This window comes from Pleurodeles waltl, chromosome 1_2 (genome assembly GCF_031143425.1).
Source record: "Pleurodeles waltl isolate 20211129_DDA chromosome 1_2, aPleWal1.hap1.20221129, whole genome shotgun sequence".
NCBI lineage: Eukaryota > Metazoa > Chordata > Amphibia > Caudata > Salamandridae > Pleurodeles > Pleurodeles waltl.
The window spans coordinates 670,925,626-670,950,805 of NC_090437.1; the positions used below are offsets into that span (position 1 = coordinate 670,925,626).

Consider the following 25,180-nt stretch of genomic DNA (forward strand, 5'->3'; position numbering starts at 1 on the left):
CGGATGGCAGTCTTGAGGGCGGCGTGTTTGCTATCTGTTTGTTCTTGGTGCCAGATCTTCTTGGCTTTCTGGCATTCCCGCTTTGAGGACTGAAGGTCGGCGGTGAACCAGGGAGCTTTCTTGCTGGTGCGGGTGTTAAAAGTTTTCCTAAGTGGAGCGAGGGTGTTGGCGCAGTCGTCGAGCCATTGTTTGAGGTTGAGGGCGGCGGTGTTGGGGTCGCTGGTGTTGGGTGGTGAGGCGTGGGCGAGGGTGGAGGTCAGTTGGTCCTTGGAGATCTTGTTCCATTTGCAGTGAGGGGTCCGTTGCTGGTGGTGGTGAGCGGTGGGTTTCTGGAAGGAGAAATGGACATAGCGGTGGTCGGTCCAGTGAAGTTCGGTGGTGTGGGTGAAGGTGATGTGGCTGCTGGTGGAGAAGATGGCGTTGAGTGTGTGGCCGGCTGAGTGGGTGGGCGTTGTGACGAGTTGCTTGAGACCGAGGTTGGCGAGGATGTCGAGCAGGGCTGAGGAGCTGCTGTTGCCAGTGTTCTCCAGGTGAAAATTCAGGTCACCGAGGAGCATATAGTCCATGGAGGCGAGGGCGTGGGTGCTGATTGTGTCGGCGATGGCCTCGCAGAATTGTGGGCGGGGGCCAGAGTTCTGTAGACAAGGGTTCCTCTCAGGGTGGTGTTCGCGTTGATGTAGATCTGGAAGTGCAGGTGTTCTGTGGCGTCTAGGGCGTCGTGGGTGTTGGTTGAGATCCTGATGGTGCTCCTGTGGATGATGGTGATTCCGCCTCCTGGTTTGTTGGTGCGGTCTCTTCTAATGATTTGGTAGCCCTCAGGGATGGCTATGGCGATGTCGGGTTCCGAGGAGGGGTTCATCCAGGTTTCGGTGAGGAAGGCGATGTCTGGGGAAGTTGATGTGAGCAGGCCCCAGAGTTCGATGGCGTGCTTGTGGACGGAGCGGGTGTTGAGGAGGATGCAGCTTAGATGGTTGTTATGGGTGGCGTTGTTGTGGTGCTTGGTGGCTTGAGAGCAGGTGAAGTGACATGTCCGGCACAAGAAAAGTCCATAGATGTTTCTAGGGGAGGTCGGGACGCAGGGGCTGCCAGGGTTGAGCGCGTGGAGTTCTTTGGCGGTGTAGCGGCGTCTGGTGGCATTGCATTTTTCTGCGGCAGAGGGGCGTGCAATGGGTGTTCCACCGCAACACCCATTGCTTTTGATGCTGCCCCAGATTTACAAGAATTTGTAAATCTTTGACAGCGCCAAAAACTAATGCCACCCTCGGGGTGTGGCATTAGCATGGTGCAACAAGGAGAAATACGTTCATTTCACCTTGTTTTTGCTTTTTCTATATATGCTGCAGTATGCAGCACACACAGAAAGAGCAAAATGCCATTATCATTCAATAATGACGGTTTGCTACTTCTATGTGTGCTGCATTTTGCAGCACATATAGAAGTAACAAATCACCATTGTAGATTGTTTATGTGCAGGAAGGGACACCTTCATGCACATAAACAATAATTCCCTTCAATGCAGACACGCTTGCACAATGGGGCAAGGATGTCTGCGTTGCCGCTGGCAGCTAAATTTAGTGCCAGCGCTAAAGGAAACACAGGGGTGAGCCATATTTGTGTAAATACGGCTGGCGGGGGAGGGAGAACGCTCTTCCGCCACAGCGGAGGAGCCACCCCTGCTCCTAGGCCAATGTGGATATTTTTAATTCTAATAACGTGCAAGAACTTTGTTGAACACACCCATCATCGTGCCCGCTAGACGTTTTTGTGGGGCACAGTGTACTAACATCATTGCAGCCTAGGACACATTTTGAGACTGCTCCACCATCTGCCTAGTGAGATCTGTAATATACATTTAGCAGTGACTCATAATGCTCCCCACATGTCCTGAATTGTTATTAGCATAGCAGGAGCCCAATTGAATGTGACAAGCAAGTAACAGAGGACCCCCTGTGGGTCAGCAGAGCAAGGAAAGTAGACTGGCTCCTGTGAACTTCCTTACTGGGGTACAGGGTCTAGACAGCCTTGACAGTTAAAGCAGGCTATGCACCATGAAGTTCCCACCAATTAAAAGCCAATTGGGCTAAGCAAGTCTAACCTTATTGCTTCCTCATGACAAAATATTGAGAAATCTTGCCATAAGTTCTTTCTCACCAAGCTTCCAAAGAAAAACACAGCCTCATAAGTCATCTGCAAGAGAAAAAGGTCTCTGCAGAGTTTAACCACAATGCACCTTGTAAGCCAGACTTCAGGTGACCAGAAGCTACTCCGAGGAAGCAGCAAGGTGCATAGACAACCTTTTACAAGGCTGAGTTCATTAATATTTTGGCTCCATGTTAGATACATCAGGATACATCAAAGTCTGTGGGTCTGTTGGAGAATAACTGGAGTTTGCAAAAGGTGTTAGAAACGGGGTCTCTGGTTGGTGGCCAGTTTGCACTCTGTCCAAGCAGGGACCCTCACTCTAGTCAGGGTAAGGGAGATACACAGCTCAGATAACCCCAGCTCACCCCACTGCAGTGACACATGGCAGGGAAAAATGCATTTGACTTGTAGGAAAAGCTTATTCATATATATTTCTAAGTCACCCCTAAAGTATACTTTGTAGGTCGATATGCTGCGACCTTCCGTCACTGCTGCCACTAGATCATGGAGAAAACATAACCCCCTCATCACCAGACTGTGAGGTAGGTAACCTGCATTTACTGGGTATGTTGTGTGGTCAGCACATTTGGGCACAGGTCCACTGCAGTCATATATATGTCACAGTAATTTTTTGAATTACAGTGACATGCATATGTCAGGAACACATTTGTGTGGTACATGGAGGGGGACACACTGCTACATGACACATATTGCACACATACCCAACTGTCATTGCGGTGTCAGTATTCATTGCCAAATGAATGCTTGCACCACAGTGACATTACAGTCACACCCGTCAACTATGTCCATGTGTGCATATTGCAAGGGGACCTGTACCTGTGTTGATGTGCTACCAGTTGTGTATGTGAGTCAGTACGTCTATTTGTGTGAGCAAATCGATTGGTTGGTTGAGGTGGAGGGAGATGGAGTGGGTGATGTGGTTGTGTCTGTATGTGTGCCACTTGCATGTGGGTTCAATGTTGTGTTGCTATGTGCAACATTCAGGTGAGTGTTGTTTGTGTGTGGTGGCCGTTGTTGTGATGTGTAGAGATGTTCTTGTGTGTGAGTGTCTTTGTATATTTGAGCATGTAGATGTGTTGATTGCTGTGGTTGTGTCGTGGGTAGGCGCAGTGTCAACATTGTGTGTGTGTTGTGTCATCGATGTATGGCAATGTGTGTTTCCCACATGTTTGTGTTGTGTTGTGGTGGAATGGTAATCAATATAGGTGTGTATGTAACGTAGTGTGTAGTGCAGGGGGACACCTATGGCTAAGGTACAGTGTCTCTATGTGACTTACCTCTATTCTATGGCCAGAGCCATTATCCTGACGGCTAGGAAGAGCACTACTTTGTGGCAGTCTTCAGCTCAGCTGCAAAAGATCTAAATATGGCAGGCGGAACACCGCTGACTTGATGTGGGTCTGCCGCCACTACATATTGGCGGTAAGACCGCCAAGATCTAAATCAGGCACTGAGTTTTTTTTAAGATAAAACCCTTTGACTGGGACAACTTGATTGATATATCCGACCTCCGGATCATCGCAGTTGGCTTATGCCTAGGTCCCAGTCCATCACAAACTGTTGTTTTACCAAAGTGCTTTACTTTTTCTAGGTGCTTACGCCTTACACCTTTAAAAATTGATATTTCAGGTTCTCTAACACATTTTAATGATTTTTGCGTATTGTAGTTCATTAAACGACTCTCTATTTTTCAAAAGCAATTGTATTGTGTTGTGTTCTTCACTTGAAGGCTGTTGCTACTGCTTGAACTTGGTTCTGTGTTTTACCCTAGCCAGAGTCAGTTTATTGAGTTGGCAGGGGTGCCCTCCCAATTCAAGTTAATAGCCCCATTTCTGACAGGCACCCACATTCATTGTTGAAGACAGTACTTATTTCTCTTCATCATACTTTGACCCAGAGCAAAAGAGAAAAAAGGAAGAAAAGGGAGAAGGGAGAGAAAAAGAGAACAATAGGAAAAGGGCACAAATGGGGAAAATGGGGAAGAAAAGGAACCTGCAAGAGTGTAAAAAACTGACAGGAAGTGGGTAGTGTCACAGAAAAGAGGTATGAAGGAGGTCAAAACTAGGCAGCCTTGGTTTTGGGCAATCCCAATATACGCAATCTTCAGTTGTGGTCTCCTCGTAGAATATATATGAGCACACAAACATATTTTTTTCCAAATTAAGCACTGAGGGTCACACGTTCCTATCTTCAATATCTTTTTTTTCCAGCTCATATCAGTCACAGGAAGTAAAAGAAAAAACTAAAGTAAAAGAAAAAAAAATTCTGATAAAAATCTAAACAGTTTTTTAGCACAGGACCATCGTTAATATTGCTTTCTTTCAGCTCCAATCGGTCACAGAAAGTAAAAAAAGCATTTGCAATGCAATGGGTCTCACGTTTGCTTTAGTTAGTTATTAGCATTGTCGGTCCCTAACTGGACTTTTCTTGCCACATAAATTGAAAATGAAAAGTAAAACAGTTAACAGAAGCAGGTGATTCAAAGTGACAAGGCCGCCATGAGCACGAGCACAGGGAGAGACGCAAAAGGAAAAAGAAGTTCATTCTCAGTCAAACGCATCGACAAAAGTGCAATTATCCATGTAACAGGATCAATCAAAGGCCGTAACAAAACTGCCCCATGGAGCGACAAATGTAAAGCATTTACCAACGATAACAAAGGATTTTTGAAAGGCAAGCACATGAACGAGTGATAGTGATGGGCATGCGGTGGGCGTGGTTAAAAGCCTACAGATAGATTACAACATGTCAGAGCGCTTGCACGCTCGACCTAAAAACAATCTGATAAAAATCTAAACAGCATTTCAACACAGAACCTAGATAATATGAGGCAAGACAACACAAACTAGACAGAAGGGTGCAGTATTTCACTGATCCCTCTCTACATGACTACGAAATCTGTTCAGGGAAGTCTGTGCATAGCTCGATCTAAACTCACATTTGAAAAGTTGTATTGCCCTTCAGCTCATGACTCAGCTTCAGAACTCATGACAGTTATTTGTCACTATGAAGTGTACTGTTGGAAAATCACATATCAAACACTGTGAAGTATACAGAGCTGTCATTTTACTATCACAGTTAGCATGCCACTTTGCTACTATTTTTAATTTACGAGTAAGGAAAACAAACCCATCCGATTTTCATTTCCCTGATCAAAAATTAAGGTCTGTGATAGTCAAATTTCCTCAGCAGTAGCTCCTTACCTGTAGAAGTAAGGGTGCCTCTTCCCATCTCCTGCTTCCGAAATGACAGCGCTGACAATGTCCTCTGTGTCGGTACTCACTAGCTTTACAGAATGGACGGTCAGGTGCTGATTCAGGTTTGCACGGCACTTGGCAGCATATGGGCACAAATGGCATTTGTATTTTCTCTCTTCTGCAAGAAAGAGGTATCTCTTTATTCTCCTACTTATTTATTTTTTTATTTCCTTATTTATTATCTATTTATTATCACTTTTTTTGAAGAGGGAACAGGGCACAAAAGAACATCATCTTTATATAAGAATAATCAAATCAACAGAAGAGGATAAAACAGAGCCAATGTTAATGGGATTAAAGAACAATTATAACTAATATAAACTGCAGTTCAGTTTAAAAGGCTAGGTCCAAATATAACTTGAAAAAGTGTATGCATGAGTAGGTTTGTGACTGCTAACGAAATGGAAATACGTATGCACAATAACAGTAGTGTAAGAGATTGGGTTACTATATGGGGTGGGGGTTAACCCTACTCAAGCAGCAACCATAATTCTTTCTTATTGTGTTTCATGCAAAGCAAAACAATAGCTAACAACAAAACAATCCCTCGCAACACAGAGGGCTTGTGGACAAGCGTCCTCATGTCTGTCCAGGTCCCTCTTCCATTTTCCCTGAGATGGTCAATTGGCGAAAGACTATTATTTATTAAAGTGGAATCGTTTTGGGACACCAGTATGTATTCCAGTGGGACTCGTCTTCTAGATTGTCTCGGAGGACCCCACACTTATTCAGGATGTGCCTTATCTGGTGGTATTGTAAGACCTGGCTACCCAACAGTTTATATTCTGTCTGCAAATCTGCGAATGACACGACCGTCCCTTTTTTCCAGATAGCCCCTAGCTTGGAGATGCCCATTAAGTCCCATTTTCTACACCCCTCAACTTTTCATAGTCCATTCAGGAGATTGGAGTCCCACACAGAGGTCTCCAGCTTCAACTTTCCTTGCCATCCAAACAGACAACAAGCCTTTTTCCATACTGCCACTACTGTAACCGTAGAATGTGGTAGCAACCATAATTCTTGTCACAGAGAAACACAAGCAAACCCCAAATCAGCCTCTTCTCAATCCTCTGCTGGTATTTTGGCTCAAAAACAAGCAGGCTTAACTGAGAGGAAATGTGTAAAGTATTTATGCAGCACTGCGAACAGTAATAAAATAAAAACACAACACAAGAAAAATCCCAAACAATTTAGAAAAATAGAATAATTTTTTTTAAATTATTTGAGTGTAAAATGACAAAAGTCAAAATCAGTAGAACCAGAGACGTGCAGTTTTAAAGATTTAAGTGAAAACGTTGCCTAAAAGCACAAAGTGCCAACAATAGGTTTGTGGTTGTGCTGGACCGGGACTAAGTCACAAGTTCAGGCTGACCGCAATAGAACTCGGGCCTGATACAGGGACAAAGTTAACCCTGAACAATGTACTTTAAATCTTGGTGCGCAGTCTGTGAGGTGTTGCGAGGTCCTGCATCGAGTTGTATCACACTGCGTAAGTTCCAATGAAGGCTTCAGATGAAGGCTGTGCATCAAGTTACGTCGGTCCCGATGAAGCTGGCATCTGGGCAGCGAGGCTTTGCAGGGCTTTGCCTCACTTGATGTTGATTCCATTGAGGGTGGCAGCTGGTCGACGAGGCTTTCCAGAGCTTTGCGTCACTCAGTGTCAGATCCGATGAAGCATGTAGCTGTGAGATGAGGCTTTGCACGCCTTGCAATAGATTTGCATAGACCATGGTTGGGCTGGCAAGACTCCTCTATCCCCACTTTCAAGGATTCAGGATGGGAGGGGCACCATTTGGGTGGGTAGGACTCACAGCCGACAACATCAAGGTTCAGAGTTCAAAGTAGTTGGAGCCTTTTCTGCCCCTGAAGCTCTGATCAAGTGGCCAGCTATTTAGCTCCTGGAGTCATATTTGTGGTCCTGCGTTCAAGATGAAGGTTCAGTCCTTCCACTCAGGAAGCAAGGCAGCAGAGTAGCAGGGCAGCAGAGAAGCAGTTATTCTTGCAGCACAGCAGCAGTACTTCTTCTGAGTCAACCACAGGCCCAGATGGGTTGTGAAGAGTTGGGTCTGCGGGCCCAATATTTATACTTTGTGCCAGCTTTGAAGTAAGAGAGGTGTTAGGACTCTCCTGCCTCCCTGCCCTGGCCCCAGCTTGTTTGGGGACACAAAAGGCTAGTGTGAAACCCTTTGTAATCATGCTGAGGCAATCTTTGTGTTGCGCAAGTGTGGTAAGTGACAGTTTTGCAACCCTATCATGTCAGAGATGGTCCATCCTCCCAACATCCATTTCCCCCTTGTTTCACTGTCTAGGAGTAATACACAAAGAGAAACTGCCAGCTACACCTAGTCATGTGACCCTGGATACAGGATACAGGCACAAAATGGTTGGGACAAGAAAATGCCAACTTTCTAAAAATTCTATTTTCAGAACTGTGACCTAAATCCAACCTTACAATTAAATTGAATGTAAAAGGGTAACCCAAAAATGTAATACGGCAATGCAATATTATGCTATGGGAGAGGTGGTCCTTGCAGTAGTGAAAAACGAATTTAAGAGTTTTTCACTACCAGGATATGTAAAACTTAAACAAACACGTCCACTTTTTAAATACACTTTACCCTACACCTCTTTGCTGTTTAGGGCCTATCCTAGGTGTGCTTATATGTATTACAAAGGAAGGTTTAGGCCTGGTAAAATATTTATTTTGCCAGGTCGAAATGGCAGTTTAAAACTGCATGCACAAGCTTCAATGGCAGGCCTGAAACATGTTTAAAAGGGCTACTTAAGTGGGTGGCACAATCAATGCTGTAGGCCCAATAGTAGCATTTAATTTACAGGCCCTTGGAAAATATAGTACTCCTTTACAAGGCACTTGCAAGTAAATTAAAGGTGCCATTTGGGTGTAAGCCAATTTCACCATGTTTAAAGGGGAGAGCACAAGCACTTTAACAGTGGTAAAGTACTGAAAGCCAACAAAAACACTTCACAGAACAGGAGGGTGAAGGCAAAAAGACTAGTGATGACCCCGCAGAAAGGGCTAAGTCCAACAACTTGGAAATGCATTTCAGATCGGAAACAGAAAACTGGGACATGATCTTTGATTCCAAAGCCCAGATATTTGCAATTGCAAATTATCCTTATTTCTTAGGCCTCTGGACCGTGGCAAGATTAACATGTTATCAACAAGGCCACTAGATGATGAAATGAAGGTAGCATTACATGTATAGGTAATCAATGGAGTGGTCTAAATACTAGGGTTATTTGTACAAATCTTATTCCATTAACCAACCTCGCAGCAAACCACAAAGAACATAGGGCCAGATGTAGCAAGGCATTAGCGCCTCGCAAACGGCGAAAAACGCCGTTTGCGAGGCGCTAATGCCCGCACGCGATGCAGAAACACATTTTGCGAGTCGGAACCGACTCGCAAAATGTGTTTCCGACTCGCAAATAGGAAGGGGTGTTCCCTTCCTATTTGCGACTCGCACCGCGATGTAAGTTGATTTGCGACCGCAAAAGCGGTCGCAAATCAACTCGCAGTTACCATCCACTTGAAGTGGATGGTAACTAATTCGCAAACGGGACCCCATGGGACCCCTTCCCCTTTATGAATGATCACAAAATTATTTTTTCAGAGCTGGCTACTCTGAAAAAACCCGAAACAAAAGGTTTCGGTAATTTTTTCTATGTGCAGCTCGTTTTCCTTTAAGGAAAACGGGCTGCAGATAGAGAAAAAAAACTGCTTTATTGAAAAGCAGTCACGGACATGGTGGTCTGCTGTCTCCAGCAGGCCACCATCCCCGTGAGTGCCTAGATTCGCTATGGGGTCGCAAACTGCGACCCACCTCATGAATATTAATCAGGTGGGTCTTTGCGACCCCATAGCGAGTCGCAGAAGGTGTCTGAGACACCTTTCTGCATAGCAAATTGCGAGTTGCAAATTGCGAGTCGGAAGGACTCGCAATTTGCAACTCGCAATTTGCTTTCTACCTACATCTGGCCCATAAACCTTAATATACTAGTACCTCTTTGCGAACCAGTATAAGCACATTGCAGAGCAATTGGGGTTTGCAAACAGTCTGTGGTGCAACCTATGTTCAAAATGGTTGAATCACATATTTCCCATTCACAGGAAACTGCAAAACCACCTGCCTAATCAATATTAACTAGGCAGTTTGCTACATGAGCCTCCCTGTAATTGACAGCAAATGCAAGAACAGTGGCTTGCAAAGGACAGCACTCCTATGTGCATTTGCATTACCAAATGGAAACATCTTTTTTTTTTGCAACACTCAGGCCCTCATTACGAGGCTAGCGGTCTTACCGCCGCATCATGAGTTGTGGGATTTGGCTGCAGCCAACCGCCACAACGCCGCCTGGTCCACTGGTGCGGTCGCACCGACGTGGCCAGCGGTGAACTCCTCCGGGCTGGCGGCAGGCCTCAGGCCACCAGGCGCATTACGAGGCAGCATACTGCCAGGCTTTTCACGGCAGTCGCCCTGCCACGAAAAGCCTGACAGTCATGCACCCAGCGACAGACGTCCGCACTCCTGTTGCCGGCACATACACACACACATGTACACACACCCCAGACCCCCACTCGTTATCAAACATGCACACACCCTCCCTCAATATTTACACTCATGCACACACCCCCTTTATCCACACTCATCCACACACACCCTTCATCCACACTCATCCACACAACCCTCCTTCATCCACGCACCCCCTTCATCCACACACATGCACACCCGCCTTCATCCACACACATGCTCACACACACGCCCCCCACGCACACAGACATGCACTTACGAACACCCATTCAGGCACACATACATGCAAACACCCATTCAGGCACAAATACACGCAAACACCACACACATGCACACCCTCCAAGTGCTGTAAGGTGAACTCTGTGCGAAATAAGAGTGCTGAAGTTTCAGATAAGCTCATGGCTGCACACCAACTTCAGAGCAGAAAATTGAAAAGCTCTGGAAAGAAAAAATATGTTTTAAACCAACCCCTAAAACACTTCTTAAAACCACCTTTAATTCTGTTTGTCATGTATGTGTTTAAATATTAAACTATGTTCAGCTGTGAGCAGCAGGAGATGAACATAGGGTATGCTGCACTATAACGACTACGGGCACCCTGTCCAACCCTTTGTCCCTGAGCAGCGGTGGTTGATCATAGGACCCACAGGCAAGGCCCTTCGCGCAACCCCATGGGAGAAGCCAAATTCAGCTCTTCATGGCATTTTATAAAAAAATGATGGGGTATATTTACAAGGGATTTGCGTAGGGCAGTGCCAAAAGTCTTCTTGCGGTGCTGCCCTACGCCAATGTGAAAGGGAAGGAATGCACTGTATTTATGAAGTAGGGTGCATTCCTGTCCTTTCCCCCATTGCAGGTGCACAACTGGCTGCCTAGTGCCAATGCAGGCACCCTTGCATCATGGTACATGAAGGATGGTTCCATGAAGGATAGTTTTTGTGCAAGGAGGGGCACCTTCCTGCACAAGAAAAAGAAAATGGAGCTCATGTAAATCTGGGGCAGCGTTAACATCCATGGGTGTTGCATGGGAAAACGCACTGCAACGCCCATTGAACACCCCCTGGTGCAGAGTAAGACAATGCAGCAACTTGCGCTGCCTTGTATTTCTCTATATCTACGAGGCTATGAAAGGCCATGGAAAGTGGCTCTACATGGTCTCACACATATGGCTGAAAGGCTTGTGCCACTGGAGCATCAAAAACAGTGATGCTCTGGCAGCACAAGCCTCTTGCAAATGTGCCCCTATGTTCAATACTGTGCTATTCCTGCAGAAATGCATGTTCATTGTGCTGAGTCCCGCTGCGAGATTGCAGCACTGCCGTCTAAATCAGAAAAAATATTTTACATTTAAATACTTGGGGGGTGAGGTTTCTTATAGGACTGGGGGTGAGGGTCAGCTCACCATGCTGCCCTTTTGTGGCCTTTTTTCTAAAAATGTAGGACTCTGGGACCCCAAGACCTGCAATGGTATCCATAACATTTTCTTCTATGTTGCGGCGAACCAGTTTGTTTTGGCAGCCCTGCAGGATCGAAATGGCTGACTGGAGAAAAAGCTCAGTCAATCAATCAGAACTTGATTTTTTTTTTTTATAAAAAAAGTCGTTACCATGGGACCAGCTATGCAGATATTCCTAACTTTTTTGTGGGTCAAACCGAGCCCCTCATTAAACACTAATTTCTCGAAAACAGCTGAACAGATTTACATCAGTTCACAAAAAGCACGAGTTCTGAGTAAAATTCTAATTTTTTGTCTAATGTGGTGTAATTCCTTTCAGCATTTTTTCTGTATTGGAGAGCAAGGTTTTCTATGTAAATTAATATGGAAAATCACACTTTTGGAAACTTCTTTTTTGTGGCCCCCACTTGATGGATTGGCACAAAATGTTCCATGAAGGAGACAAGGCAGATAAAGGGTTTTTTGGTTCGTCATAAGTGCTCATGAAAAGCATGATCAACATGCCCATGCTGAAAAAATCATTGGGTGACACAAAGGTACACTCTAGCCACTGGTGAATTTTCAGTTAACTGTATCCCACCAAGATTAAGCTGAACTAAACCAAGGCATGCACAAATTCAAGCCCTTGAGGAGATTTGAAACAAGTCAGTATGTATATATGTTGTACTTGTATTGCGTGAACCGAGCCAATGGAAGCGGCGCACTGTGCAGCTTTAAATATCAAGAAAAATGGTTGATATCCTTGGAAGATGGCTAGAGGTCAGCCTTTTTACTTCTTGACCTCTCAGTCACCTGTTACACAAGGGACCATGACACACTGGTAAGCACATTCAACAAATAACTCAAGAGTCAATAGCACCACTCCAGAATGGATGAGGTCTTCCTTTCTAAATTCACCTAGCAGGTTTTCTGCAAGGTGAAATGTAGAATATTTTGGAGAATTTCTATTCTACCTGCTGAATTACTATCCTGCCTGCTCATAAACATCTGTCTGCCTCCTTAGACACAGCCTGTGAAGCTGTATAAGGTGAACTTCCAAATGTTATCCAGATCCACTTCCAACTGAAAGACAGACATAAGAAGAAAGAGAATTTCCAATTGTTAATGTGTGCAAAATCGAGATCCTGATTTTGGTTGGAACATAACCCAATTCAGCCACCTTCAAATGACCTTCGAGCACCAAAATACAGCACACATGATTTAATAACTTGGAACCAGTGTTCGATTTTGAGCTCCCTTTCTGACCCCAAGTCAAATCGGTGGTCAGAGGCATCAACATGCTGCTGTCCCTACTCTGGTGAATCCCCCCCCTCTCCCGTGAACATGCCATGTGGTAGAGGTGGCAAGAGCCCTAGTGATTGCATACTTATGCCCCTTTTCAGGTCGCAGAATCCCCTGATTTTGCAAAGGTCAGAGTTCAAAGTTGGGTGGTATTTTCTGCACCTGGTAATTACTGTGTGCATTAAATACCTCACCCTTCATTAGGTCAAACCTGCCAAACTTTAACAGGAGAATGCTATGCAGTATTTACTGATACATGCAGTAAACACCAACATTCTCATTATTATGCACAAATCCTTATATGTACTATTTATCAAGACCAATAAATTCTGAATCTCGTGGTATCAGATTTTATTGGGTGCGATAAATAGCACCTTCAAAATGGCAAACTTGCAATCAGGCCTTAGGCACTAACATTGCCTTCACCAGTCCCTGAAATAAACCCATTGACAGATTGCTAAGGGTTCAAAACGAGGTGTCTAGAAAGTACTTGAAACTAGGTGTCTAGAAAGTATGTGTACAAGTGTATGGATGAATTAATTTCAAAGTTACCTCTGCACTACACAAAAAGATCTATTGGCTTAAATGTCCAGGATTTAAGCAAAATTAAGCACCAAACTACACTTCCCTCATAACCCTGTGCTTAGCAATTATACCTCTGATTTCCCAACCAGTTTTCGATGTTTAAATGGCTAACCATCACTTTCTGATTCTTTTCAATCAATGCATCAGAACACCTATGTTTTCCGTGGTTGACACCTACATCTAGAGCTAGGTGCCAGTAGCATGATACCGCACTACAACCACTTCTCTGTCATCAGATCGCTTCTGTGTGACTCCAGGGTCACAACTTAGGGCCAATGTATTAGCTATTAATGAGGAGATAGAAACACCCTTCCTCTAGGAAGATACGTCTATTAAATAGGTAGGACAAGATCTGCAACACTTTGTGCAGTTTTCAGACCAGGCTCGGAGACAAGGCAATATTACGGCTATCTTGACAGGACTGAACTAACAACTTTAGAATGGCACCTGCATGTCTGAAGACGACCAGGTGCACACAGATAATATATATATATATATAAAACACAAAGAGAGAGTAATGGGAGTGGAGCTATCCCACACAAGCTCCCAAGAGAAATCTGTATATCCATTAACCACTAAAGGTGTGGGATAGTTGAAGTTAAGGGTGGAAATAGACCTGTGTTCCCTCAATTACCAGTACCGGTTGGGTAGAGGTTCGTGATGGAAAGAAAGAGATATGAGATGTGTGAAGAGTGTCTTTAGGACGGGTGGCTGTGTTAAATAAGGGGGGGAGTTCCTTTACGGACTAGGTGGTCTCACACACATAATAGTGTCTTGCTTCATCATTTGACCACCTAGCCCCACCCAAGTAAGATGATACTACTTGGGCGGACTCAACCTCTTTGTTAAAAGAACAAGAGGGAGTGCTGAAATTAATCTTACTGGATAAATATCAGGGATCCAGATAGGGTGAGAATAAAATTACCATACATGTCACCTATATCAATTAATTAAACTTTAATGGAGGTGCATGTTGGTAAGGTTAAAAACGGGGGAGAATAAGGCTCACTAGAGATTAATGTCTCTTAGAGTTTAAAAAAATATATATATGTATGACCAACATGTTTCTGCCCTCTCGGTGTGCTGGATGGTCAGGGGCATTCATCAGGGTCTAGGATCCCAGAGCACTACTACTAATGGGTGTGCTTGTTAAGTGAAGTCTAAAGGCCTACCTGAACAGGTGGTTCATAATAAGGTCGGTCTGTAAGGTATAATAAATAAGCTGCAGGTTACGATAAGATGAGAAAAGGGTGGCACACCACTGCACACAACACAGCAAAGTATGGTGGTAGCACACACTGTAATAGTGAATAAAAACACTCAAACACACATGCAGTGATGACTTACCCCGGAAATAGGGGCGAATGGCCTCTGGTCTGGGTAATACCGGGGGTGGGGTTTTCCCTTCTAGTCACACTCTTGAGCGGAGAGAAGAGAAAGGGACCGGCGGGGGGGGGGAATATAGAGAGGGCGGAAAGAGGAGAGACGGCAGGGATGATCAGGTCAAGGTAGGAGAGGTAAGGGGAGGAAAAGAAAGTGGAAAAAAAAGAGAGAAAAAAGAAAAAAAGAAAAAAGAGGAGAAAAGAAGAAACAAGGGAGAGACAGAGAAAGAAGAGCCCAGCAGAATAAAAAATAATATAAATAATGCTGGTGTCCGGTGGGGTTGCCACAGGACCAGGGTGAAGGAGGGGTACAAAATGCAGGAATAACCAGAATAAAAAACTTACCACTCCAAAGGGAATACCCGGTGAGAGTACCTACATGCCGGTGCCCGACCGCTCTGATGTCGAGTAAGGGGTGGGCCCGGAATTTAAGGTAGTTATGGTAGTGCAAAAACCAATGCATGCTGGGCCGACAGGTTCCGGCGTACTTTAAACGTATTATGGCTGTCCCGGAAGTTAAGGAGAGCCATTAAGTAGACGCGCTGAAATTAGAATGCGCATCTGGAAAGCTGGAGTAATCCGGGTGTGGTCACTCCGACTGCGTCCCAAGTCTGGGACGCGGCGGGGCGCATAGGAAAGACGCACGCGGGGTGTGCGGAGCGCATCCAAGGCTCCACAGGACTCTGGGAAACGAGTCCCGTGGAGCGCATCAGCCACGTCCTGTAGTTAGGACGTGGTGGAGAGATAAGGAATTCAGGATGGACTGGTCATTAATAGCCTGGAAGTGCACACGTGACTGGTTGATCATAATCATAAAAACTGCTTCCAGACTTTCAGAGACCTTAATGATACAAATAAAAGCAGCTGAAAGCAATCTAAAGGCCGGACTAACAACTACTGCCTTTAAAAAGAAATTAGACAAAACGAATAAAACAATCAGTGAATTTAAAAACTACCTAACTCAACGCAAAATTGCGAAATTTCAGAAAAAGTACACCCCTACTCTAAGGAAGATTTTGTAGCCCAGCCCTCTTTACCCTCTGACACATCCTCTGGGGGCTACTCCAGCTCCGAATCCGACAATGGTCGGACACAATCCTCACGCCCGAGGCGTGGCCGGAGCGGCAACCCACGGAATAATTGGCCCACTCCGTACACAGGCCCCCTGCCACCCCCCCTACTCAATACGCCACCCTGGACCTGGCCCTTTCCCTATGGGCCACCCAACCAATTCCAAGCCCCGATCTACCCCCAACCACCGGCGACCTGGACCTACCCAAATGTTCCTTTTTTTGGGAGAGGCCCTGGACGAGGAAGGGGAAGGAAAAAGGGAGTAAGTTGGAATCTAAAGGAGAGGCCAGTAGACAGCGAGACCCCCAGCACAAGCAGAACATAAATAAGAGATCGACCACTGTTGTCAACCTAAGCACTAAAATATTGAGTGAGGGTGAGCTTCAAGCATTAGAGAAGGGTTTGGGCTTTGCTCCCACTACCAAACATGACATCTTTAAACTAAGGATTGAACTGGCTGATTTCTTCAGTAAGATCAGGCTAAAAACCTTCTTCCTCCACAACCCCTAACCCATTGTTGGACAGGAAAAGAATACAGGGTTACGCCCCAAATCCAAGTTTACTCCTGCCTTCAACAAATGCCACCCGAAGTACTGGCTTTCGAGAAATCGGTGAGCAGGAAAATCGATGACCTGCAAATGAACCAGAGGGAGGTCTTCCATAACATCAGCACCCAAGAACTAAAAGCGCTCAACGACTTAAGTAATGACCCCTCAATTATAGTTAAACCAGCTGACAAAGGTGGGGCAATAGTGATAATGCCTACGACCATGTACAATGAAGAATGCTTACGTTTATTAGACAATAATCATCACCATAGGAAACTGTCAAAAGATCCAACAACAGACATTAAGGAAGAAATAACCTTTCTAGTCAACAAAGGTCTTGACAATGGCTGGATTACAAAACATGAGGCAACCTTCCTCAACCAAACCGACCCAAAAATACCCTACTTCTACATCTTACCTAAGATCCATAAGAATAAACACCCACCCCCAGGGAGACCAATAGTATCTGGGATTGGCTCCATATTGGAACCACTGTCTCAATTTTGCGACTGGTTCCTCCAATCATTTGTGAAACAGATTCCTACCTATCTAAAAGACACTAAAGATGTCCTTTCACTACTAAGCAATTTCGAGTTCGACAAGGACAAAGAACAACTAATGACTCTGGATGTGGAGTCACTGTATACTAACATCCCACAGGAGGCAACTCTAGAAGTGATCAGTGATCTACTGAACAATAGCAACTGGAATTCCATTATTCCACCAGAATTCGTCCTAGATCTAGCCCATTTGGCCCTGACCAGGAATTTTTTCGAATTTGATAAAAAAGTATTTTTACAGATTCAGGGTACCTCAATGGGGAGTACATTCGCACCGAGTTTGGCTTGCTTATATGTGGACCATTTCGAAAAAGAAATGGTACTCACAGAAGACAATCCTTACTTCAACAACTTCAAAACATGGAAAAGATATATCAATGACATCTTCCTTATCTGGAAAGGCACGAAGGAGGAAGCTACCACCTTTGTCATATGGTTTAATGCCTTGGACCCTTTTCTAAGATTTACAGCCACCTTGGGAGATCCGGCCATTTCTTTTCTTGACCTTCTAATAACTGAAAGGAATGGCTCCCTCGTAACGGAGGTATATTACAAACCAAAAGATAGAAATAACCTTCTACAATTTCAAAGTTTCCACCCACGTTCCCTTGGAGAGAACCTACCAGTGGGACAGTTTCTCCGTCTTCGGCGGAACTGTACAGAACTCACAGACTATAAGAGACATGCTCATCAGCTGACTGACAAACTCCGAGCAAGAGGATACCCGGATTATCTCTTGAGGAGAGCTGATAAACGTGCTTGCGTCAGCCCCAGAGAAACATTACTACAACCCACCACGAGAACCAGCAAGGAAGACACACTAATTTGTGTGACCACTTTCAATCCAGCATCTATTATTATCAAAAAGATAATAAATGATGATTGGAAAATTCTTACTTCTGGTGGTCTTCCTTTTCAGTTACCCATGAATGCCTACAGAAAGGCCAAGAGCATTTGTGATATGATCGTCCACACCCACCCACGGGATAGTCCTGTTAGAAACAGACAAGGAACATTGTGGGACCTACCACCCCCAAAAGGACACTTCCCATGTGGCAACTGTAGCGTGTGTGCATTCACCAAGAAAAACCTCACAGTGGATTTCGGTCTACAAACACCATGGGAACTAAGACAGATGACCAACTGCAACAGCAAGAATGTCGTCTATATGATAACTTGCCCCTGTGGTTTGAAATACATCGGGATGACAACAAGAAGAGTAGGCACACGCATCTGCGAACACAGAAGCACCATTCGCTGCAAAAGAGATGCCACAAGACTGACAGAGCATTACGTCACCAACAATCACCATCCCGACCACATGAAATGGGTGGTACTAGATCAACTTAAACCCACAGTGACTAATTTAAAACAAAAGCTATTATTGTATGAACAGAGATGGGTATGGAGATTGCATACCGATACTTTTGGATTGAATGATAACATCCAGTGGTCCGCCTTAGGCTAATGGCCATATCATACCCCTTTTTCCAAACTCTATCACATTATATATAGACTATATATTTTTTTTCAGCATGATTACCATCCCTTCCGCTATTGAGTCCCCCATGTAAAAAATTCCTTTCTTTGAGCAGACAACCTCGGGCTGTCCCCGTTTTTGATACAACTTTTTTCCAGACATCTTCCTATTGTCAATTTCTTTCTATTCCCCTGCTGGTTTCTTTCTCTTCACTCATTCCTCCCCCCCTTTCTTTGTTCCCCCCCTCCTTTCCCCCCCCTTTTCTTTTCCCCTTCTCCCTTTTATTTTTCTGCCCCTTTCTTCTGTTTTTCTTTTTTCTTTTTTCCTCTATTTTTCTTCTCTTCTTCTCTTTTTTCTTCTCTTCTTCCTCCCTTCTTCTCCCTTTTCTTCCCCATTTTTTTCCCCTCCCTCCTTTTCTCCATCTCTCGTTTGTTTTGTCCTGCCCCCCCCCCTTTTTATATCCTTCTTTCCTGATGCGCCGCGCCACCGTATCCAGGTTCCCATGGGACTCAATCTCCCGGGAAGCCTAAGCATGCGCTGCGTATTACGCGGCGCGTCGTCTCTCCACCACGTCCTAACTACAGGACGTGGCTGATGCGCTCCACAGGACACGGTTTCCCAGAGTCCCGTGGAGCCTTGGACGTGCTCGGCACACCCCGCGGCGCGTCTTTCCTATGCTCCCCGCCGCGTCCCAGACTTGGGACGCGGTCGGAGCGACCACACCCGGATTACTCCAGCTTTCCAGACGCGCATTCTAATTTCAGCGCGTCTACTTAATGGCTCTCCTTGACTTCGGGACAGCCATAATACGTTTAAAGTATGCCGGAACCTGTCGGCCCAGCATGCATTGGTTTTTGCACTACCATAACTACCTTAAATTCCGGGCCCACCCCTTACTCGACATCAGAGCGGTCGGGCACCGGCATGTAGGTACTCTCACCGGGTATTCCCTTTGGAGTGGTAAGTTTTTTATTCTGGTTATTCCTGCATTTTGTACCCCTCCTTCACCCTGGTCCTGTGGCAACCCCACCGGACACCAGCATTATTTATATTATTTTTTATTCTGCTGGGCTCTTCTTTCTCTGTCTCTCCCTTGTTTCTTCTTTTCTCCTTTTTTCCTCTTTTTTCTTTTTTTCTTTTTTCCACTTTCTTTTTCCTCCCTTTACCTCTCCTACCTTGACCTGATCATCCCTGCCGTCTCTCCTCTTTCCGCCCTCTCTATATTGCCCCCCACCGGTCCCTTTCTCTTCTCTCCCCTCAAGAGTGTGACTAAACCCCACCCCCGGCATTACCCAGACCAGAGGCCATTCGCCCCTATTTCCGGGGTAAGTCATCACTGCATGTGTGTTTGAGTGTTTTTATTCACTATTACCGTGTGTGCTACCACCATACTTTGCTGTGTTGTGTGCAGTGGTGTGCCACCCTTTTCTCACCTTATCGTAACCTGCAGCTTATTTATTATACCTTACAGACCTACCTTATTATGAACCACCTGTTCAGGTAGGCCTTTAGACTTCACTTAACGAGCACACCCCTTAGTAGTAGTGCTCTGGGATCCTAGACCCTGACGAATGCCCCTGACCTTCCAGCACACCGAGAGGGCAGAAACATGTTGGTCATACATATATATATTTTTTTAGACTCTAAGAGACATTAATCTCTAGTGAGCCTTATTCTCCCCTGTCTTTAACCTTACCAACATGCACCTCCATTAAAGTTTAATTAATTGATATAGGTGACATGTATGGTAATTTTATTCTCACCCTATCTGGATCCCTGATATTTATCCAGTAAGATTAATTTCAGCACTCCCTCTTGTTCTTTTAACAAAGAGGTTGAGTCCGCCCAAGTAATATCATCTTACTTGGGTGGGGCTAGGTGGTCAAATGATGAAGCAAGACACTATTATGTGTGTGAGACCACCTAGTCCGTAAAGGAACTCCCCCCCTTATTTAACACAGCCACCCATCCTAGAAACACTCTTCACACATCTCATATCTCTTTCTTTCCATCACGAACCTCTACCCAACCGGTACTGGTAATTGAGGGAACACAGATCTATTTCCACCCTCAACTTCAACTATCCCACACCTTTAGTGGTTAATGGCACGCAGATAATACACATATGCAATCAAATAGGGTCTGTAGGTATACCATAGGCGCCACAAACACAAGTAGGAGGCATTCAGGGCTCAAGTCCTCTGTGCTTACGTTACAATCACGGGCTAAAGTAACCATTTTCCTTTTTATGGCTTAAACATTTTCATAACTCTACTCTGAACTGAGGATTAATGCAACTTTTCATATATTCCATTGCAACTCTGTAGCAATATCTTCTTTAGTGCACGGTCTAGCCTTAACACGAGAGTACCATCCACATGCAAATCAATGTAACCCTCTTAAAAAGTAGTCTAACCCAAACTGATAGGTCACATTCACTCATCATTCAACACAGGCAATCCCAAGCGCACTCGGTTTCTTCGGTTAGGTGACACTAGGATATAGACACTCACTTTTAGATAACCACACCCACTTACGATAACTCACCACTTTTGTATGCCATAAAAGATTAAGGCGGTCATTCCTACTTTGGCGGGCGGCGGTCGCCGCCCGCCTGGCGGGAACCGCCTGAAGACCGTACCGCGGTCAAAAGACCGCGGCGGTCATTCTGACTTTCCCGATGGGCTGGCGGGCGACCGCCAAAAGGCCGCCCGCCCAGCGGGAAAGCACCAGCAACGAGGAAGCCGAGCCGGCGGAGTTGCTGGTGTGCGACAGGTGCAGTTGCACCCGTCGCGATTTTCAGTGTCTGCCAAGCAGACACTGAAAATCAATGTGGGGCCCTGTTAGGGGGCCCCTGCAGTGCCCATGCCAGTGGCATGGGCACTGCAGGGGCCCCCAGGGGCCCCACGACACCCGTTCCCGCCAGCCTGGTTCTGGCGGTAAAAACCGCCAGAACCAGGCTGGCGGGAAGGGGGTCGGAATCCCCATGGCGGCGCTGCTTGCAGCGCCGCCGTGGAGGATTCACAGGGGCAGCGGGAAGCCGGCGGGAAACCGCCGGCTTCCCTTTTCTGACCACGGCTTTACCGCCGCGGTCAGAATAGCCCCAGAAGCACCGCCAGCCTGTTGGCGGTGCTTCCAGGGTAGGAATGACCCCCTAAGTTCTTAGGTAGAGGAGAGTGACTGCAACAGAAGCCCATATTTATCGTTATGGATACATCTTCCCATACCACTTTCAGACAACCTGGGGGATAATCCAAATAGGGCTAGAAGGTAGGTGAATGGTTAGCCTTCGTTAGAATACTTTGCTAGCCACTCCCTTGCAATAAATAATATTAATTGTCTGCTTGTTTCAAGTGGATGAATTTGTTTAAGACTCTCTTCTAAAAGCTTGAATTAACCTTTATCGGTATCAGTTTATATTGCCTCCAATAGACGTATAGAGATTCTAAAAATGTCCGATCCATGAAAAAATACATATTTGAAAACAATAATAGGTTTTAGGCACTTTTGTATCCTACACTCTCTTGTAGTGGTAGCTCGCTATTACCATAAGTGTTCACATAGAACAATGAATGCAAATTACATAGTGGTGAAATTGGGCTTTACCACTTTTGTGAGTTTTTCATACTTAGGAACTTCTGATCTTGGTAAACATTTTACACCATAATCAGATGTGCCAGATTTTGGAACAAATTGAACCCATCTATTTTGAAATATTGAGAGACTTTGAACAATATCATCTTTCATAATAAGTCATTTGGCATTGGTATATTGAACAGCTGACACTAAGATGGCATTGTGAAACTCGTTTAACTGTCGAGAGCAATTATAGGCAGACCTGCATGCTCAACTAGATAAATGTGTAACTATAGGGTGATTCATGTAGCAAGAGATGGGTGTTATGCGTTAGGTCCTGACTAATGGTCCAACCATACAGTGTGAACTAGATGCTACGAGTATGCTTGTAATGTTTATGGAGGACTGTGAGCAGAAATATGGTGCATGTCATGCAGCACTGACAACACAACTGCCTTCAAAGCAGCAGTAGTATAGTTGAGGTTCCATCCTCTTCTTCATAGGGCCTTGATGTTCACATGCTCTGAAGCCTCCAACAACTCTGTAAGGGATCCTGGAGAGTAAGTAACCTTTTGCAGGCCTTCATTTGGCCATTTTTCTGGGGATACAGGTTACTGTTGTGACTTCTGCCTCAGTGAGTTTGCAGGTGTTGGGGTACCGGTTTATCGTGCCAGGTTACTGGGGAAATAATTAGATGCATTTACACTATTTTGATTTTATTAAATGGAAATAGAACAAATAGAATATGTAAGAATACCTCATCTCAGCTTTACCAGTGGCTCCTGATTGAGAATTGAGGGCCTCATTTACAAGGCCCGTGGCGCAGGGCAGTGCAGCAAGTACCTTGCTGCGACACTGGGAAAGGGCAAAAATGCACTCTATCCAAAATATAGGGCACATTTCTGTCCTCTCCCACTGCGCTGGTGCACAGATTGCTACCTAGCGCCAATGCAGGCACATTTGCACGATGGTGCAAGGATGCCTGTGTTGCGGGATGATTGTTTTTGTACAGGAAGGGACACAATCCTGCACAAAACAACCACAAGAGGTGTTTTCCCTTTCTATGTGTGCTGCAGAATGCAGCACGTATAGAAAGGGACAAATGGAGAGAAATAAAGTTATTTCTCCTCATTGCGTCAATCTGGTGCCACCCCTGCGGTGGCATAGAAATCTGACATATTCACAGATTTTTTATTCTGGGAATGGGCCAGATTTCTTCCGGCTCCATGGGGGTTGCGTGGGAACACCCCAAGCAACACCCATGGAATGTCCCTTTCACGCAATGTTATGGGTAAAAGGGGTCCATATTTACCAAGGCCATGAAAAGCCACACAAGGTGGCTTTGCGTGGCTTTGTAAATATGGCTTGGCATGCTGCGCCACCGGAGCGTTAAAAAAAATGACGCTCCAGTGGCGGCTTTTACCAGGCAGGTCAGGTGTGGCAGTGCGCAGCATGGGAGGAGGGAATAATAAAAAATAAAAAATAAAAATTTACTTACCGGCCGCCTCGCCTCTGTGCTTCCTTTCCTTTGCTCCCCTCCTCACCCAATCCAGATGCTTCTCTCATGCTACACAGCATGAGAGGGGCACCAGGATTGGCCTGAGCGAGCTGAAATGCCGCTCAGGGAGGGAATAGGAGCCTGCACTTGGTTTCCATCCAGTTTTTCAACATGTGTAGAGTTCTAAGTGCGCATGCTAGTTTGGCCTAACTACTCCGCCTCCTTCTTGACACGAAGGATGCTGGCCCAGACCCACCCTAGACAGTGGAAACATAAAATGATAATAATGTATTATCATTTTATTTTTCTGCTGGCTTATTAGCATTGAGGTGACACTCTTCTGCCATAGCGGAGGGGCCGCCCCTGAGTATGCCACTAGGTCCTCTAAAAGTAGGCCCTGAGTATCATATTGAGCGACATTTGTTAACGGCCACTATGGGGAACCTCAAGATGGCTCTTTGAGTTCAGCCTTAGCTGCTGACACGAGTTTGAATCCCGGAAGGAGAAACTCAGCCTTTCAACTGTGTCACGCCTCACTGAGTGAAATTATATTTCGTAATAATAAAATCGTTCTCTTTTATCACTTCGGAATTACAAAACGTTGATAACATCTGGTATATCGAAAACAATTTTTATGTGTTTTTACATGATTACTTACACAGGCATTGTTGGTCAAGGGGTTCAAGAGTCAAAAAGCATGGATGGTGAATATGTCTCTTCGTATGTGTGCTATTCTGTTAATAGGGGTTAGTGAAAAAACGGAACGGCCTATTGGCTTAAGTCATTCACTTGCCATGTAAACCGAACAATAGCCTATTTGGACAACGAAATCGGCAAACGTCTCATTTAACTACCTGTGTGCAGGGAAAGATGTCTTGAGAGGGTCTGCTGCCGGCCAAACACCTTGCCGCACACTTCACAGGGAAAGAGCTGCTCATTGTATTTCCACGAAGACAATTCCTCTCCGCCGTCCAGCCCGACGGAGTCTGCATCTGTGCCAAACAAACAAACAAACCACTTAAGAATATTCACAGAGATCGGTGCTTGCATCCTTGTTAGCACAGGCCCTGCGACAAGAGCGCATCTCTGCCCGCACAAAGGCTCCTGGTTACCTCTTTGATTGGAGCTAAAATAGCAGCTGCTTTGAAGCCGAGGTGAATATATCCCTAGCCTAAGCTGAAACTTCTTCTGCACACCCATTTGAATTCCTGGCACAAAGCACGCGGGCGGCTGGTACTACGACGGAATGTCATTGGGGACAAATGTCTCAGTATGGCAGTATAACAAAGCGATGTGTCTTTGAGGTAACGCGACTGCCTAAGACGCCCTGTGGGGCGTGTGGGGCCGTAAGAAGCAGCGGGCGGCTCCGGTGATTTGCAAACTAGCGGAGTGCGTCTTTAGTAGCGAGGGCGCAGAAGTGTGTGTCGTGTGGGCGAGGGGATATGGGGGGAGATGGGGGGGGGGGTTGTTCTGTGATCCCAACGCACAAGGATACCCTGGACCAATCGCGACTTGCTCCCATTAACACAGCTGCGCTTTCTACTACCTTTATACACTTCTATGGCGAACACTGCCAGCACTGGACTGCGCTATCAATAATGCGGAATTGCACAAAACCCCACAAATCCATGAATTTTATGTGTAGATTTTTGTGTTTCCAAGTATAACCCTTTCTTATCGGTTAAAGATTGTTAGATGCATCATTTGCCCCTCTCATTTTGAGGAGCTCATGTCAAACTGAACTGGCAGCCTTACGCATGTATAGCTAAT

General features: G+C 45.4%; 1 protein-coding gene across 3 annotated transcripts in view; it reads right to left on the reverse strand.

The window, feature by feature from the left end:
• Window positions 1-25,180, reverse strand: part of ZNF827 (zinc finger protein 827) — a 521,420-nt gene that overhangs the window by 52,325 nt on the left and 443,915 nt on the right. For 2 of the 3 annotated variants that reach the window (XM_069242613.1, XM_069242615.1), the window contains exons 9-10: window positions 24,265-24,402; window positions 5,367-5,538 (exon numbers count right to left, since the gene is read on the reverse strand). In XM_069242613.1, the coding sequence (XP_069098714.1) occupies window positions 5,367-5,538; window positions 24,265-24,402 (310 nt within the window). The remainder of the gene's footprint in view (window positions 1-5,366; window positions 5,539-24,264; window positions 24,403-25,180) is intronic. The other variant, XM_069242614.1, reaches the window with a different exon arrangement.